General features: G+C 40.0%; 2 protein-coding genes across 8 annotated transcripts; both read left to right on the forward strand.

Annotated features, from left to right (window-relative positions):
• Window positions 1-1,510: 1,510 nt before the first annotated feature.
• LOC116319714 (tripartite motif-containing protein 16-like) lies at window positions 1,511-6,885 on the forward strand. 6 transcript variants are annotated; one of them, XM_031739131.2, is made up of 8 exons: window positions 1,511-1,761; window positions 2,134-2,411; window positions 3,682-4,056; window positions 4,153-4,248; window positions 4,501-4,734; window positions 5,320-5,482; window positions 5,568-5,627; window positions 5,725-6,885. In XM_031739131.2, the coding sequence occupies exons 2-8, from the start codon at window positions 2,172-2,174 to the stop codon at window positions 6,249-6,251; spliced, it is 1,695 nt and encodes a 564-aa protein (XP_031594991.2). In that variant the 5' UTR covers window positions 1,511-1,761; window positions 2,134-2,171; the 3' UTR covers window positions 6,252-6,885. The 6 variants fall into 6 exon arrangements, with proteins under 6 accessions (XP_031594991.2, XP_039465869.1, XP_039465871.1 ...); XM_039609935.1 differs by having other exon boundaries at window positions 1,761-1,837; XM_039609937.1 differs by lacking the exon at window positions 1,511-1,761 and adding an exon at window positions 1,844-1,991.
• A 1,108-nt stretch (window positions 6,886-7,993) lies between these two features.
• On the forward strand, window positions 7,994-15,211 carry LOC116319687. Of its 2 annotated transcripts, none has more exons than XM_039609932.1 (8): window positions 7,994-8,254; window positions 9,023-9,183; window positions 9,334-9,380; window positions 9,772-9,925; window positions 10,014-10,250; window positions 10,348-10,572; window positions 10,937-11,000; window positions 13,133-15,211. In XM_039609932.1, the coding sequence occupies exons 1-8, from the start codon at window positions 8,080-8,082 to the stop codon at window positions 14,203-14,205; spliced, it is 2,136 nt and encodes a 711-aa protein (XP_039465866.1). In that variant the 5' UTR covers window positions 7,994-8,079; the 3' UTR covers window positions 14,206-15,211. The 2 variants fall into 2 exon arrangements, with proteins under 2 accessions (XP_039465866.1, XP_031594960.2); XM_031739100.2 differs by having other exon boundaries at window positions 9,050-9,183.
• Window positions 15,212-18,173: the final 2,962 nt, after the last annotated feature.

Genomic DNA, 18,173 nt, shown 5'->3' on the forward strand with positions numbered 1-18,173 from the left:
ACAGTCTGATTCAAAACAAAATATGAAAACACAATTTTCCACTGTGTGACAAACACACGTGAAACAAATGATCAGTTCTTTACAGGCATCCAGAGAAGTTCAAAACACGTTGAGGAGGTAATTTAGCCATTTAAATCAGCTGTGTTGGATCAAGGACACATCTAAAACCTGCAGGACACTGGCCCTTGATGCCTGGAGTTCCCCTACCTCTGATCCAATGAGTCCATTGCCTATCCAAAACCTAGAAACCTTCCCAATAAAGCAACTGGGACAGAGACAACTATAAGTGTTGATATGCAAGTGCTAGGTGAACTTATGTCTGCTACTGCAAATCAAAACATCATAGTTTACACATACTACAATTGACTAGACAAGCTAACCAATGCCAGTCTAGTGAAAGTTCCGAACAAGAACACTCTTCACTCTCCTTCTGTCCAGCTGTAGCTTCACGTCTACTCAGCACTCCCCACTTTTTTGACTGCTTATGCATAATTACATTGGTCATGTCCTTTAATGTAAAACTCTTGAAATTCCATTTGCATATGAATTGTGTCCTATAAACACACTTGTCTTCCCTAGCAGTTACTGAATAGTTGCATCCACCTCTAAAGTAATTACAGCTTAAAGCTGTTTGCTTTAAGCAAGCAAACAGCATGTAGATTACAGAACTACCTGACATTCAGCCACAATGTACACAAAGCAGGATAACTTCTAAGTCTACAAATTAGATCTTCAGTTAAAGTGACTGCAAGCTACAAGAATGATCCAGAAGATGTAGAGCCAGCTGTTAAACAAACAGATGTGATCAAGAAAGTTCACCATTGATGCTACATGAGAAACAACATTTCTACTTAAGAAAACTCTTCAACTCTTGATTGAATTTACTGAGACGGCTCATCTAGAACAAAGGGCAGCAAAGGAAGTGTGATCTACTTGTTGTGCGTCAGAACAGATTTTGTGTCAAGTCATTTTTATTAAATGCTTTGATGTTATGTTAGCTGTTTGACATATACATGTTATTCCGCAGTTTTATGTTATTTTTATAAAAAATGTAGACACTAACCATTAAACGTTACAATTAAACTAAATAACCTTGTTTTTTTGTTTGTTTTTGTAAATGCAATAGTAGTTTGAAAGGGTTCTGTGGATCAGTGACAGAGACAATCCCTGCACAATACTTATGATCAGCACGTTTTGGAGAAATCCCTGCACAAACAAGAGAGAGAGTATTGAGAACGTTGCAGACAGCAGGATGTGACTGTGGTGATCAGTGTGCTTCAGCAACATTCATGTTGCTCACAATAAATCAATTTATAAAGTAAAACAGGAAAAGACTGCGTGTTGGATGACATAAGCACACCAGCTGTTTTTAAGGCTCTTCACAATCCACAGCAAAAATAATAATGAGAGAGATGGTGTTGTTTTCTTTCGAGCATGTGTAATAAATAGAAGCGGTAGTATCAAAATAAATAAATAAACAATTGCGGAGACACACAAATGTCTCTGGCACGCGTCGAAGCAGCAGGTACCTCGGGCGTAGTCACGTGACCTGGGTGTTTTAATACGTTTGTGGTTCTGATGCTCCACACAACGTCGAAACGTCTGTATCGACTTTTGTTTTGGCTAGTACGCCCAGCTTTGCGGACCAACTTCTTTGCTGCTGTTGTTGCTGTGCTACCTCCACCCTTGTTACGCATCACAGGTAGCACCAATTCCAATCAGTGTTGAGACCCCGGATTGTTTGCTGCGCTTGGCTCACAGGTGAAGTGATTACAGTGTTTCGAATATAAGGTGTGACTATTTGCGGTGCTTGTCAGTGGACTGTACTTTTGATTTGGTGGGTCTCATTACAGATAGTGTGTTCGTAGAGCATGTACTGAAGAGGCTTAGGTCCACCAGGGAAAATATACGTGACTGCTCTTGCAACCCAATTTGTCTCCTTGTTAAAAGTTGATTGTCCGTCCAGTTCACGTGGACTGTTCCCGAGCCTGGTGTTTTTATTTTCTGTACAAGTTTTCGTAATCTGCATTTTATCGGTGGCATCTGCTTGTTCGTAAATCCCACAGTATATAAATTGTACAGCAATGATGAATCGGAAACGCGCAGATTTTAAACCTTCGCTTCATGTTTCAGAGAAAACGAGAAGTGTTCTTCGCGTGGATTTCATCCAAATGGCAGAGAAGTGGCAGCAGCAGTGTGGCGTCGAGTTAGAGCCGGATCAGTTTTACTGCTCAGTATGTCTGGACCTGCTCAAAGATCCCGTCACCATCCAGTGTGGACACACTTACTGCAGAAGCTGTATCGAGGGATGCTGGGACCAGGAAAATGAAAAGGGAACGTACAGCTGTCCTCGGTGTAGGGAGACCTTCAGCCCAAGGCCTGTCCTCGGGAGGAACACCATGCTGGCTGAAGTGATGTATCCACGGTGCTGCTTTTGAAAATAAATAAAATGACCATTTATTTGACGTAGCAAGTTACCTAAAGTTCAAATACTCGGAGCTCAGAGAACTACTTAATGAGAAATATTTTTATTTTTTTTATTATTCTTTCTGATATTATCATTACCCAATTTCTAGTTTGTTTTCATTTACAACATTTATAAACAGATTTTCATTAATGGTGTGGTGGTTTGCTTGGTTTGATTCTAGTCTGAGACACACCCCTTCGGGTTGTCAGGAAGGGCAACCGGTATAAAACTGCCAAATAAAAAAGGCAACCTTACCCATATATTGACATGACAGAGTTTAAGCCAATTTGTCTCTACTGCATTGAAATCTGGTGACTGTGGAAGCCATTTGAGTACAGTGAACTCATTGTTATCTTTAAGAAACCAGTTTGAGATGATTTGAGCTTTGAGACGGTGTGTTAGCCTGCTGGAAGTAGCCATCAGTAGATGACATGCTGCGGTCATAAAAGGATGGACTTGGTAGGCAACAATACTTTGGTAGGCTGTGGTGTTTCAGTGATGCTGTGTTTGGACTGGGGGGGGCGGCGAAGTGTGCCAGAGGATATCGCCTCTACAGCATTCTAACTCAAACCGGAACTGATGCAAAGCAGGATGGATCCATGCTCTCATATTGTTCATGCCAAACTCTCACTAGCAACTGAAAGTTGCAGGAGAAATTTGTTCTTCAGAACCGGCGACAATCTTCTTCAGTCGTCCAATTTTGGTTAGCATGTGTGAATTCTGGCCTGAGTTTTGTGTTCTTAGCTGTGGAAGTGGCTCTTCTGCTGTTGAAGCTCAGTTTGAATTTCAGCAGGTCGTCTTGATCATGTCTACATGCCTAAATGCAGTGAGTTGCTGCCATGTGTTTAGTTGATTAGATATGTGTTGAAATGAGCAGATGCACCTCATAAAGTGTCCAGTAATCATAATTTTATATTCTTTGGCATATCATTAGATTTTCTTGTGGGTGTTTGCATTGTCTGCTCTTGTTACCCCTAAAATATTTAAATGAATTATATTATCATAGCACATGCTTTCTAAATGATAGTGCAGTCTTAAAATAAATAACACATTTTTCTATAGTTCAATTTCTATAGTTATATAGGCTAATGGAAGGTGTATTTGCTATTTGTGCACCTAATTGGGATGCTTTAGCTGACTTCATCCTCTTTCCATTCTAGTTTGATTCTGTTTGTCGTGCAAAACTTTTGACCGCTTTTATTTGATCACTGTAGGTTGTAGAGAAGCTGAAGAGGACAGTAGCCCAACAGGTCCGTCCAGCTTCTCCTCTTGCTCTTGCAGGACCAACAGACATTGCCTGTGATTTCTGTTGTGGGACCAGAAGAAACAAAGCCACCATGTCTTGCCTGACCTGCTTGGCATCGTACTGTCCTGCTCATCTTGAGCCTCACTACAGTTTTCCTGTGCTGAAGCTTCACCAGCTGGTGTCTGCTACAGTGCCATTAAAGGAAAAAATATGTGCAAAGCACAACAAGCTGATGGAGGTTTACTGTAAGACTGATCGAAGTTGTATCTGCTATTTGTGCACCATGGATGATCACAGGCACCACTCAACAGTGTCAGCTGCAGCAGAAAGAGCTGCTGAGCAGGTAGAGACAAAAAGCCAATGTAAATCTGGAGAGTGGTTGAATTTATTCCTGTGACTGAAATATTCACAATGACACATTCGTGGTTGCTTCTTACAGGTAACACTTGGTGAGATCCAGAGTGCAGTCAAGCTGAGATTCCAGGAGAGACAAGAGGAGCTGAATGAGCTTGTCCAAGCTGTGAAGGACTTCGAGGTTTGGAAATAAGCCTAGAAAACATGTATCTGTTCTGACCACAGCAGTGTCTTGTACAGGTTCTGACATCTGGCAGTGAGAGCTGATAATCATGATTGCAAGACGTATTCCTGCATTTTGGTGTACACCTGCTACATTTGTTTTGAATTTATTTTATGTTCATATGTTTTTTGCCAGGAACAAAGTGAATCCAGAAAACTTTCTGCTATGTTTTGCATCTATTTTAAACTGAACCTTCTTTATGAATATCAGACTTGTTGTCAGACTGCTGTGAAGTCCAATGACGAGCTCTTTGACAAGCTGATCTCCTCCATCCAACAAAAACATGCTTCAATGAAGGAGTTGATTGAAACTCGGCAGAAAACTGCAGTAGCTGATACAAAAGATCTGCAGATGCAGCTGGAGGAGGAGATAGCCAAGCTGAGTAGAAGAGACGCTGACCTGGAGCAGCTTTCCCACACAGCTGACCATATTCATTTCATTCAGGTAAAGGTTGTGTGTTCTAGACCAAACCATCTTTCTTTTTATAATTTTCACCTCATACACAATTTTATTATTTCAATTCAGTATAATCAATCAGTGTTAAAGCATTCATCATGTATAGCTGCAAGACACAAGTATTAGTAAAACGTTCTAGAGAATATTACACCCATGTTTTCATATTTTGGTTATATTATCTGTGAAACCAGCTGCCTGATTTGGACTACCTGGGGAATATTGTGCCTTTATGTATGGAAAGATATAAACATGTCAGGTTCCTATCTGCAACATTGCAGTTTCTACAGGCCTCCAAATCTGTTAATTTGCAAAGCCATAGTACAGGAGATTTATCCCCCAAATTTGAAGGACCTAGATCAAGTAGTTTTCAGTTAAACTTTAAAAAGGGCCTCTCGGAGAACAATGCTAGAAAGACTTCTAAAAACACTCTCACCTTGGCAGCAGGGACATGAAACTTCCCATTAGGAAGTGTGTCTTTCCCTTGGAATTTTGTTTTAATGAATTGAAACCGAATGTTCCATGTAACATGCAGTTAATATACTTTTCTGTTCTGACCTGTCATTTTTCCTCTAGATCTTCCAGTCTCTCTCCATCTCATGTGAATCGCAGGACCTGCCAAGAGGCGCTGTTGTTCATCCTAAACGTTCAATAAAGACAGTGACTGACTGTCTGTCTGACCTGACATATGACATGAAAAAGCTTCTGGAGACCACATGGCCAAAAATCTCTGCCACAGGTGCCTGAAGGAAATATTAAATAATTATGGATGGCTGGATTGATAGATAATTTTTTTTTTTTTTTTTTTTTCTTTTCCCTGTTAGTGTCTGTTACAGATTTTGTGCTGCTACTTGTGCCAAAGACCAGGAGAGATTTATTGCGCTGTAAGTAAAACCATTAAGGCAGATCATTATATAAATGAAGTAATCACTTAATAAATACTAGAAGGCTGATGATGTTTCTGGTTTGTTTCTCCATCAGATCACTGTCCTCTAACACTGGATCCCAACTCTGTCAACAAATGCTTTGTCATTTCACGGCAATCTAAACGAGTGACGAGTGGCTCCTATGAGCATTTTCATTCATCTCACTCGGACAGGTTTGGAGGTGTGAGGCAGGTGCTGTGCAGAGAGGGTTTAACAGGGCGGTGCTATTGGGAGGTCAGTTGGAGTGGTGGCGTCTGGTCAGTGGCAGCGTCTTACAAAAACATCAGCCGAACATCATCTGACTCAGAATTTGGGAAGAATGATAAGTCCTGGAGTTTGGAGTGCTCTACAGACGGTTACACTTTCAGACATAACTCAGTAACCAGGGCGGTGTCAGGTCCTCGTACCTCTCAGATTGGAGTGTATCTGGATTACAAGTCAGGTACTCTGTCGTTTTACAGCATCTCTGACACCATGACTCTTCTTCTCAAGGTGCGCACAGTATTCACTCAGCCTCTCTATCCTGGCCTTGGGCTGAAGGAAGGAGGCTCTGGCTGTTATGCAGAAGTGAAGAAGTTCTGATGCCAACTTTTTCACCATGTTGAGTAATGTCTTTCAAGACCTAAAATAAGCAGTGTAGAAACCTGTGAGCGCTGCTGTTAAGTGAGCTCATTGAACTTGTTTGACACTTATTTACTAAATGCTGAATGACTCGCACTGTTTGGCTGTTGAAAGGCGTGACAGGTGCTCCACTGTGACACAAGACATTGAAATTGTAAGATTTTGTTGCTCTAATTAATCTATGCTTTTTGTTTGTTTTAATGTTGAGTTTAAATTGACTTTTTCACTTGCATGTACCTCATTGTTTTCTTTCCATTTTACCGTTTTAATATCTGGGGAGGGGGACTTCATACGAAATTAAAGTTGACAACATACTGCGCATAGGGCTTATTGTACTAATGATGACTGGGTTCAGATGAAGTCAGTTTTGCAGTCAGCTAAAGCTACAGAGACGCTGTATTGCACTAGTGCACATTGACCAAAGTCTAGAAGATATAGGATAAAGGTTATTGTGACTTTGACACTTTTATGAAGGTACTGCCCACACTTCTTAAAGGTTTGCCAAATTAATGATTCTGTGTTTTTTATTTGGCACAGGTTTTAGACTGCTTTCATAGGATTCCCTTCCTGTTTATGAGTTTAAATAAAAATGATTGCCAATATTTAAACTGTTGTGAATGACTTGTTTGTCCATGATCTGTCAAATGTCTCTCATTATGATATTCAGTCTTTTTGAGCCACTAAGTATGTTCCTATCACAAGGTAGAAGCTGCAGTTTTGACAAAGTGACTTCATATACTCCCAAGTAAAGTGTCATGTTATATTAAAAATGTCGTCTTCAAAAGAGATCTGGTCTCGAGGCGGTCAGGAAGTGGTGGGGGGGGAACGGTTATAGAAAGATATTTTAAGAGGCCAAAAAGAACTGTATTGGTTACCATGTAGGTGCAAACACATTCATTGCAAGATACTTTCAAAACAGGTCACTTTTTTTTATGCAACGCCTGTTGCAAATCCTCTTGACTACAGTCTGTCAAAATAAGCAAAGATATTAGTCATAAAAAAACCCATCACACGTCGCTTTTTAGCAATGTATAATCTCTCCTACTGACACAGGCAGTAGGAAAACGCCTAGTACATGAGTACAAAGACATCAACATATGTCCCAAGGCTAGATTTGAGTTGAACTCTAAGTCAAATGTATTCACCCCTGCACCACAGTTTGTCCTTGTACCACAGCTTAAAAGGGTTTTAGAGAGCTGTTAACAAGCTTTATGGCCAGATTGTGGTGGTGTTTAGTGAGTTTTGACTAAGTTTCACTTGTGCTTTCACCAAAATCTTCAGTCATAACTTAAACAGCTGGGTGTATTGAAAATATAAGTTTTTATAAAGCAAGAGCATTATTTATTTTCAAACATGTTGACATCTGGGGTGTAATCTATTTAGACATGTGCCGTGTTATGTAAAACCTCGCACGTTTACCTCTGTGCGTGTCCGTGTCTTTTTAGTAGCCTGCTGTATTGGTAATGGCTCTTGTGAACAACCAGTATTCCAAAGTGTTAATATGCAAAATCACTAATTACGGAGGCATTTATTAAAAAAACAAGAGTTAGAAGAGAAAAACTCGTTTTAAAATGTTTACTGTGAGCTTTCTAAGGTTTTGTAGACTGAGTTACTAAAAAGGAGTTATCGCTGTTGTAAATTTATCATTGGGCGTGCACTGTTGTTTGGTCATGTGACGCACAAACGTGATTTTTGGAGGAACCCTTGCAGGATCATCAGTCCTTTACTCCGATCAGAGAGTGCTGAGCTCTTACAAATCGTTGCTTATGTTTGGTTCAGTTACAGCGGGATGATGGCTGATCGTTACCAGCACCCGGTTTTCTTTGAGTGCGACAGTATTAAAAAAGAACATCGGACGAGATTACAAAATTATTTCCGTAATCGTCGCAAATCAGGCGGAGGAGATTGCGAACTGACGACAGTGGACGCAAACGTCTACAGCGTGGTTTTCCAAAATAAAAAAGGTAAGTTTATCATGCCTTTTAACACATCTAAATATTCTATATTTATTATTAAAATGTATATTTTATATATATAATAAATAGATTTATTTATGCACGAAATATCGTATTTATTATTATTATTATCATTTCTCGGTTAAAATAGCCGTAACAGAAAGGTTTCAGCTGTTTAAGAAATATTACATTTTCACCGGTGAAGTACAGCTGTGGGTGGGAGTAGTGAGAAAGGAAACGTAAACCAAACGGTTGTCTGGAAAGCGAAACTCGTTACGCAACGTTAAGTTTCGTTTTCGGTGATCTGCAGCTGCCTCAATGCTGAGTTCAGGGAACTTGGGAAACTCTGATTTCCCACTGTCACATTTGAACTCTTTCCTCTGTGAGTGGGCTGTTTAGAGGGAGACAGCTACTCTGAGAAGACGATATTATTGCAAATGCAGTTTTTTATTGTATTTGCTGTTTGAATGTGTTTTAAAGTGAAATTAGTTGCAAAGGCTTTAAAGCAGAAGTCTGGAATATATTGTGTTGGACATACTTCATGTGTACTATGTACTGACTCTGTAGCTTGTGAAGCTTGCACACAAGAATTTCACTCACATGTGCTGTACCAGTGTACCAGTAATGTGGTGTGACAACAAATTTGATTTGATTTTGATTTGACCACTGAATTATAGTTTCTACCAAACTGGCAGTGGGTGAAAAGAGGAGAAAAAAAAGAACAAAGAAGGGCAAAGCAAACAAAAAGAAAGAGTTAAAGCTATATAATAAATTCAGTCTGTAATTTGGGATATCTGTCTACAGATCAGCAGAGAGTCCTTCAGAGATCAAAGCATGTTTTGGAGATTGAAGATTGTAGTTTGGTGTTTACTGTCCGAGAAAGTCTGGAAAGTTCTACCTCCTCTCACTTCATGACCCCCACTTCCAATCCAGCAGAGGTAAATTTCACGTTTTAGTTTATCTAGATGTTTAATAGTTTTATGGATCCATATGAAATGAACATTGTCCATTTTATCATAATATTAATGTAAGCAGGGGTTTGCTACAAATTGATAGCTGTTCTCATTTGCATGTCTTCCCAATCACAGACTCCTGAGCACATTCCTGCCTCGTCTCTTCCACCAAGCGATGACGGGTATGAACTACATGTTAATAATTATCTTAGTTACATAAATGTCCACATGCTCAGCAAGAACTTGAGAACATGCTTGGCTGTTTAGCCTGCTCTGTTGATCTTTACTGTGAGGAGGGGAGAGTTTTAGTCAGGAGGCTTGCTAAACCTGGTGCTGCAGATGAAGTTAGTGATTGGAAAGCTGAGGTAGACGCTCTCTTTAGTGGCTACTTTTGCCATTATGACTTAAAGGTTGAAGCTTTGGTTCAGTCCAGCAGCTCTTGTCAGACTGCAGGTGAGGTGAAGGTGTACACAGATAAGTCTGGGAGGAGTCTGAAGTGACTGTTGCTGCTGTGAAGGACTTTGGTAGTGTGAGAGGTTAAAGTCTGAGCCAAATCATCCCGTTTGATAACAGAGAGGAGGCGGTGAGGGCCATACAGGAACCATGTGACAGGCTTCTCCAAGGGATAGATACACCTGATGAAGATACAACAAGAGGAGCCACTGCCAGAGCTCCTGGAGGCAGAGTCCACATGGAGGTTATTCGGGGACTAATCGAGAGCCAACAGGTGAAAAATGCTGCTGTAATTAAGATAAATCAAACCTCACAATAAAACACATTTTCTAAGCCCACCAAATCTCCTGCTCTTCTCCTAGGTGGATGCTTTGGTGTCTCCTATGGTTGGCCATAATCCTCACTCTACCCGTGTTGGAAATGCTTTATTTGCAGTAGCTGGACGCCAGCTGACCACAAGGTTTAGAAAGGAAGCAGAGGATGAAACAATGCCTGGTGACTCAGTACTGCTGGAGGGCTTACCTGGACTTCAATCTAATGCAGTCTTCTTCCTCAATCTCGTTCGCTGGAATGGTGACCCAGATGGAGGTGCAGTCCAGGTGAGATAGTAAAGGAGGGATTTTATTATACTACCTGTTTGTGAGGACACTTTTAATGGAGTCATTTGCCATAATCCAGTATTTTTACCCACTATAGGTTCTTCGAATGGGCATCAGAAACATCCTATCTTCCTGTGAGGCAAAAGGATTCACATCTGTCGCTCTTCCCGTCATTGGTGCTGGGATTGCTCTGAAATTTCCTGACAGTGAAGTGAAGAGGGTGTTGATAGAGGAAAAGCACATATTTGAACAGGAGCGAACAGGCATCACACCATTCCTGATCCGCATCGTCGTTCACTTTGATGACGCGGAGACACTCAAGGTAATGGAAAAAATTTTTTCCCTAAAAATCAACTACCGACAAATGCTGAGAGTTGAAGAATGCCACCATTCTTTATCCGTAGAAAACAAAGAAACTCAGAATATAATAATCAAATTTGTCACAATTGGAAAAGCTCATTTTCAGTCAGCAGGAACAGTCTCATCTGACCCCAATATTTGGTTTATCCTTTATATTTTATTTTTCAAAGCAGCAAGGCTTCAGGAGGCTTCACAAACCTGATTTGACTTTAACTTGGAAACATAATGTATACACAATCATTAACCAATCAGCTATTGTTTCCTCTGCAGTATATATAGTATATACAGGAATCATTACTAATGCTGGAAATTTGTTGTCTTTGCAGACATTTGGCTCTATCCAAAATAACAAATTCACTGAAGATGTTCACCATAAAGACCAAGATCAAGGTAGGTGTAGAAAATATCCACAGATAAGAATCCAGACCGTGCTTTTTCAAATATAAATAATAATTTGATTCTTTTTGTTAAAAAAATCTTTTAACAAAGAGACCATAATAAAACATCAACAGGAAATTACAACATCTGATGTAGAATATAAAAAACATTCAGTCCATCAAATGATACTAAATAGACAGCCTTTGGACAGCAGCTCAAACACCCAGTATTTTGGAGGATTCAGACAGTCTTGCATTAACCCTCCAAAGACTGACCAAAAGCTTCACCTAACAGCAAACAACGTTCTCCTCTTATCATTTAGTATTCAGGTCTCATATTATCCTTTCTGATACCGACACATCTGTTCACACACAAACGTTGGTTGCTTTTGACCACTTCTGACCACTTTGAATGAAGTAGTCAACAACCTGAAACCCACAAGCTGTACTCTGGATATTGTTCCATCTCACTGAGTGAAATATGTTTTTGACACTGTGGGTATGAGATTGCTTTCTATTATCAATAGCAGTCTTCAGTTTGAGTATGTCCCTGTTGACTTTAAACATGCTGTGGTGGAACCTATTCTTAAAAAGCAAAACCTTGATTCAACAGTTTTATCCAACTACAGACCAATTTCTAAATTGCCTTTTCTTTTTAAATTCCTGAAGAAAGTTGTTATTCTCCAGCTCCAGACCTTTCTAGATAAAAATGGCGTTAGTAAAGTATTTTAGTCTGGTTTTAAAGCGCACCACAGCACTGAAACTGCTCTTTTAAAAGTTTGTAATGACCTTTTAACTTTTACACACTTGGGAGATTCTGCCATTTTATTACTATTAGACCTCAGTGCTGCCTTTGATACTGTAGCTCATAGGATTCTTATCTCTCGGCTTGAACATTGGGTCAGAATCAAGAGACTGCATTGGAAAAGTTTAAATCTTACCTGTCCAACTGAAGCTTTTCTGTCAGATTGAGGGATACATCACCCTCAAAAACCTCACTTTGTTGTGGGGTCCCCCAGGGGTCCATTCTTGGCCCAGTCCATTTTTGAATTTACATGCTCCCTATGGGCTCAATTTAAAAACAAACAAAAAAACAAAAAAAATAGCATCACATTTCACTGTTATGTAGACAACTCACAGGTTTACCTGCCACTGAAACATAAATCTGTGAGTCCTCCAAAGGTTCTACTAGATTGTTTGGAGGATGTTAACACATGGATGGCTTTAAACTTTCTTAATTAAAAGGAACAGAAAAGAAAGGTCATTGTGTTTGCTCCCTGTCACCACTATGACTTTGGCTCTTAATTAAAAAAACCTTTGCGAGGAACTTAGGAGTGATTTTTGAATATCTATCTGTTTATCAATCTAACTCTTGTTAAACAGATCAATGCTGTAATCAAAACTAGCTTTTTTCATCTCCGGCTACTTGAAAAAGTGAAGCCATTTTTCCATTTCAGAGACATCTCACTTGGACTTGGCTGGTCCAAAACGCTACAACACAGTTACAGACTGGCACGCACGAGCGGGACCACCTATCCCCCATAGTCGCATCCTTACACTGGCTGCCAGTTAGTTTTGTAATTGATTTCCACAAGGTTTGATTATTTGTTTTTAAGGCATTGCACTGGCTAGCATCTTCATACTTTTCTGATCTTTTGAACTGGTGGAAGATCATTGATTTCTGCGGATCAAATGCTCAAATGCAAATGCTGAGGTCCAGATTAAAGCACAGAGGAGATCGAGCCTTTACTGTGACTGCTCCTAAACCGAGGAACAAACTGCCCCTTCACATCATGACCTCTCAGACATTAGACACTTTCAAAACCTTTAAAAAAAACACTTTTATACTTGGCTTTTAAATCAGAATGAGTTTGTACTACTTTTATTTGCCTTATTTCTTCCTGAAATCTTTTAATTTAATGCTTTTTTTCTTAAATTGCATCACATCTTCCTACTTTTATATCTTTTGATTATTTTAAATTTGCAGGACTTCGGTCACAGTTGTTGTTTTTACATGTGCTATATAAAGAAGTTTGACTTTGACTGTTGATTCTGTTTCAAACCTGAAACCCTGACCAAAAAGTATTTCGAAGGCAGCAAAAGTAAGAAACAAATGTACTTAACAGAGTCAACTTTCTCCTCTAGAGTCAACAATGATGAGGCTGGTCCTGCTGGGAAAAACTGGATCTGGGAAAAGTCACCTGGGTAACACCATTTTTGGAGAGAAGCACTTTGCCACCTACCATTCTCCAAACTCTGGAACAATTGAATGCCAAACAGGAACCAAAACAGTCAGTGGAAGAAGCATCACTCTGATCGACACCCCTGGTTTCTTTGACACAGGAAGGTCTGAGGAAGATCTGAACTCTGAGATAATGAGCTGTATGACAGAGTGTGCTCCTGGGCCTCATGCTTTTCTCATTGTGCTTCGAGTGGATAAATTCACAGAGCATGAGCAGGCTGTCATCACTAAGATAGTTCAGTATTTCTCAGATGAAGCTCTAAAATATGCTGTAGTTGTTTTTACTCATGCTGACCAGCTCCACAAAAAGATGAAAATTGAAGATTTTGTCAGTCAGAACAAGAACCTGAGTGATCTGGTGTCAAAGTGTGGTGGTCGGTGCCACGTCTTTGATAACAAACACTGGAACAACAACCAGCCAAATAACTACAGGAGCAACCAGTTCCAGGTGGAGGAGTTACTGAAAACAATAGAGAAAATGGTGGTGGAAAAAAACGGAGGCTACTACACAAATAAAACGCTGCAACATGTGGAGACGGCAATACAGAAACGGGTTGAGCACATTAGACAGTCAATGCCAGATAAAACCCCAGAAGAGATCAGAAACCAGGCTAAAACTGATGTGTTTAACAGGTTCCTGATCCAAATGGCAGGGATTGCAACAGGAGCTTTGCTCGGTGCTTTTTTCGGTGTAGTAGCATTGGCTGAATTTGCTATCAAAGCTGTGAAGAACCCACAACTGATGAATGTCACAAAAAAGCTTTCCACATTAGCACGTGTACCAGCTGCACAAGAACCAAAAGCACTAGTAGTTGCTGGAGCAGTAGGCGTGACAGCAGCTGGAGCAGTAGGAGGTGTCATGGGAGGTGTCATTGGAAATGAAGTAGCGAAGGATGCAGAGTCACTTTCAGAAGCTGTACAGAGAACATATAAGGCTGTAGAAGAAAAAAGAAAATCTCTCACTCACTTCATGTAAGGTTTTCATAATAATCAGATATTTATGTGAACATTTGATTATTTTATTACCTCTTGATGTTGTTACACTATATGTAATGTTTACATATTTAGAAGGCGGTACAGAAAATTTGGAGTCCAGTCCTTTAGAGAGGAGGGTTTTGTGGTTTAGCCACTTTAGCACTTAACACTTTTTTTTGCCTGACTGCCGTTTGGTGGTGGGAACATATTCTTTGGTGTGTTTATGAAAGATTTATGTTCAATAGGTTTGTGGTCCTTAAAAAGTAAAACGATGAGCTTAAAGATTCTCACAAAGTCTGCCAGTATGCTTGTTTTGTTTGGGAGGTTGTTGCTTGATCTCCGTAGTGCCTTAATTCACGTTGATCATTATTTTGTCTTGTCCATATAAAGGACAAGACTGTTTATGACCAAGAAACACAGACTTAAAAAACTCCAACAACCACTGAAGACTGAAGAAATTAGGTTTTGTTGTTGTTTTTTTCCTGATATTGTCAAATCTCTCTTTACTTAATTGTAAACGATCTGATATTGATAGAACTACTTGAAATATGTATGATATATTGGTGATGTGATTGACAGATCAAAGATGACTTATTAAGCAATGAAAGCACTAATTTCTGACAAGGTTTTCCATTGCCCATTTTTTTTGTTTTGAGATTTTTTCCCCCCACATCATAGTTTTGTTCTTGTTGTACTGCACTTGCATGTTGTGATTAACATGAGACACTGAGGAAGAAAAGTCGTGAAGAACGGACATTTAGAGGGGCTAAAAAACTGCCAGAGTGTTGCCCACAAAGTGCAACAACTATGTTTCCCTGCCTGAAATTTTGCCTGTGCAAAAACATGAACTTTTGTCATTGTGAATTTTTGACTTGAGTGTATCATTACCAGCATGCACAGTAATTGGTCATATGGCCCATATTTCATATTTCAGTTCAATCTTCAGTGTTATTTACATACAGTGGCTTGCAAAAGTATTCGGCCCCCTTGAACTTTTCCACATTTTGTCACATTACAGCCACAAACATGAATCAGTTTTATTGGAATTCCACGTGAAAGACCGATACAAAGTGGTGTACACGTGAGAAGTGGAACAAAAATCATACATGATTCCAAACATTTTTACAAATAAATAACTGCAAAGGGTGTGCGTAATTATTCAGCCCCTGAGTCAATACTTTGTAGAACCACCTTTTGCTGCAATTCCAGCTGCCAGTCTTTTAGGGTATGTCTCTACCAGCTTTGCACATCTACAGACTGAAATCCTTGCCCATTCTTCTTTGCAAAACAGCTCCAGCTCAGTCAGATTAGATGGACAGCGTTTGTGAACAGCAGTTTTCAGATCTTGCCACAGATTCTCGATTGGATTTAGATCTGGACTTTGACTGGGCCATTCTAACACATGGATATGTTTTGTTTTAAACCATTCCATTGTTGCCCTGGCTTTATGTTTAGGGTCGTTGTCCTGGTGGAAGGTGAACCTCCGCCCCAGTCTCAAGTCTTTGCAGACTCCAAGAGGTTTTCTTCCAAGATTGCCCTGTATTTGGCTCCATCCATCTTCCCATCAACTCTGACCAGCTTCCCTGTCCCTGCTGAAGAGAAGCACCCCCAGAGCATGATGCTGCCACCACCATATTTGACAGTGGGGATGGTGTGTTCAGAGTGATGTGCAGTGTTAGTTTCCCGCCACACATAGCGTTTTGCATTTTGACCAAAAAGTTCCATTTTGGTCGCATCTGACCAGAGCACCTTCTTCCACATGTTTGCTGTGTCCCCCACATGGCTTGTGGCAAACTGCAAACGGGACTTCTTATGGTTTTCTGTTAACAATGGCTTTCTTCTTCCCACTCTTCCCTAAAGGCCAACTTTGTGCAGTGCACGACTAATAGTTGTCCTATGGACAGATTCCCCACCTGAGCTGTAGATCTCTGCAGCTCGTCCAGAGTCACCATGGGCCTCTTGGCTGCATTTCTGATCAGCGCTCTCCTTGTTCGGCCTGTGAGTTTAGGTGGACGGCCTTGTCTTGGTAGGTTTACAGTTGTGCCATACTCCTTCCATTTCTGAATGATCGCTTGAACAGTGCTCCGTGGGATGTTCAAGGCTTGGGAAATCTTTTTGTAGTCTAAGCCTGCTTTAAATTTCTCAATAACTTTATCCCTGACCTGTCTGGTGTGTTCTTTGGACTTCATGGTGTTGTTGCTCCCAATATTCTCTTAGACAACCTCTGAGGCCGTCACAGAGTAGCTGTATTTGTACTGACATTAGATTACACACAGGTGCACTCTATTTAGTCATTAGCACTCATCAGGCAATGTCTATGGGCAACTGACTGCACTCAGACCAAAGGGGGCTGAATAATTACGCACACCCCACTTTGCAGTTATTTATTTGTAAAAAATGTTTGGAATCATGTATGATTTCCGTTCCACTTCTCACGTGTACACCACTTTGTATTGGTCTTTCACGTGGAATTCCAATAAAATTGATTCATGTTTGTGGCTGTAATGTGACAAAATGTGGAAAAGTTCAAGAGGGCCGAATACTTTTGCAAGCCACTGTAGTCCCAAATCACAACAACAGTGTTCTCAAAGTTCTTTCTATTGTAAGGTAAAGACACTACAATAATACAGGGAAAAAACTCAGTTGACCTCTTATGAGCAAACGCTGGCAACAGTGGAAATGGAAAAACAAGAAGAAACCTCAGGCAGAACCAGCCTCAGGGAGGGGTGGCCATCTGCTGTGAACGGTTGGGGAGGAAGACATGACAAAAGTCATGCTGTGGAGATGAGACAGATTAAAAATAACTAACGATTAAATGCAGAGAAGTGTATAAACAGTACGTGAAAAAGGTGAGTGAAGAATAAATACTCAGTGCATCATGGGAATCTCCAAGGAGCATATGCCTAGTGCAGCAAAACTAATTAGGTTTCACCTGATTCAGCCCTAACCATATGCTTTATCCAAAAGGAAAGTTTTAAGCTTAATCTTAAAAGTAGAGATAGTGTCTTGTCTCCTGAAGAGGGGCCTCCAATTCTACTCTAGGAACCACAAGAAAGTCTGCAGTGCCAGAGCGAAGTGCGGTGAGGCCTTAAAGATAAGATGGGACCTGATTATTCAAGTATGTGTATGTATAATGTAAACAGAACTGGTCCTATCGCAGAACCATGTGGAAATCCATAATGTGAAGTAGATTCCCCATTTACATGAACAAATTGGAGACTATTAGATAGATAGGATTCAAACCACTGCAACGTCGTACCTTCAATACCTACAACATGCTATAATCACTGTAATAAATTAACAGAGATGAGTTCACTGTCAGAGGCCATAAGAAGATCATTTATAACTTTCACTAAAGCTGTTTCTGTGCTGTGATGGGCTCTGAAACCTGACTGCAACTCTTCAAATAAACCATTTCTCTGCAGATGATCTGTTTTACAACTACTCTTTTCTTTCTACTCTTTCTAAAACTTCTGAGATAAAAGGAAGGTTGAAAATTGTCCTATAATCATAATTAGTTTTGCATGTAGACATACAACTCATCTGGCAGGATCAAACCTTCAGTCTCATGAGAGAGTGCAGAGCTCTTACTAATTGCTTTGTATTTTAGGAAAATATTTCCATATTCAGCACAGTTTAGGAGACCACTATGAGAGTGAGAGACAAAATCTACTTTACTGCTTTCAGAAATCAAAAAGATATGTTCATCATGCATTGTAATTGCATGTTATTATATGTGGACTGGTATCTTCACCTAAATACCCTACAGTAGTGCGTATGCAAATGTCACCTGGTAGCCTACATCTGGTCTCTTTGCATGTTCTATGATCTATATTATATTACATCTCCGAGGCAGGTCAGCACACTTTGTGTTTTTTATGGGTTTGTCATCTTGTCAGTGACTTTATGTCAGAGTGCACATTGTTGCCCTCCAAGGCTGTAGTTGGTAAAACTATTTCTTCCAAGGAT

Source organism: Oreochromis aureus, linkage group 3 (assembly GCF_013358895.1).
Source record: "Oreochromis aureus strain Israel breed Guangdong linkage group 3, ZZ_aureus, whole genome shotgun sequence".
NCBI classification, from domain to species: domain Eukaryota; kingdom Metazoa; phylum Chordata; class Actinopteri; order Cichliformes; family Cichlidae; genus Oreochromis; species Oreochromis aureus.

What these genes read in the sequence shown, in the direction of transcription:
- LOC116319714 (XM_031739131.2), top strand. Translation starts at nt 2,172, where the DNA reads ATGGCAGAGAAGTGGCAGCAGCAGTGTGGCGTCGAGTTAGAGCCGGAT. An exon ending in GGAACACCATGCTGGCTGAA is followed by an intron (nt 2,412 to 3,681) that starts GTGATGTATCCA and finishes TGATCACTGTAG; the next exon opens with GTTGTAGAGAAGCTGAAGAG. An exon ending in CAGGAGAGATTTATTGCGCT is followed by an intron (nt 5,628 to 5,724) that starts GTAAGTAAAACC and finishes TTTCTCCATCAG; the next exon opens with ATCACTGTCCTCTAACACTG.
- LOC116319687 (XM_039609932.1), top strand. Translation starts at nt 8,080, where the DNA reads ATGATGGCTGATCGTTACCAGCACCCGGTTTTCTTTGAGTGCGACAGT. An exon ending in CCACTTCCAATCCAGCAGAG is followed by an intron (nt 9,184 to 9,333) that starts GTAAATTTCACG and finishes TCCCAATCACAG; the next exon opens with ACTCCTGAGCACATTCCTGC. An exon ending in CAGATGGAGGTGCAGTCCAG is followed by an intron (nt 10,251 to 10,347) that starts GTGAGATAGTAA and finishes TACCCACTATAG; the next exon opens with GTTCTTCGAATGGGCATCAG.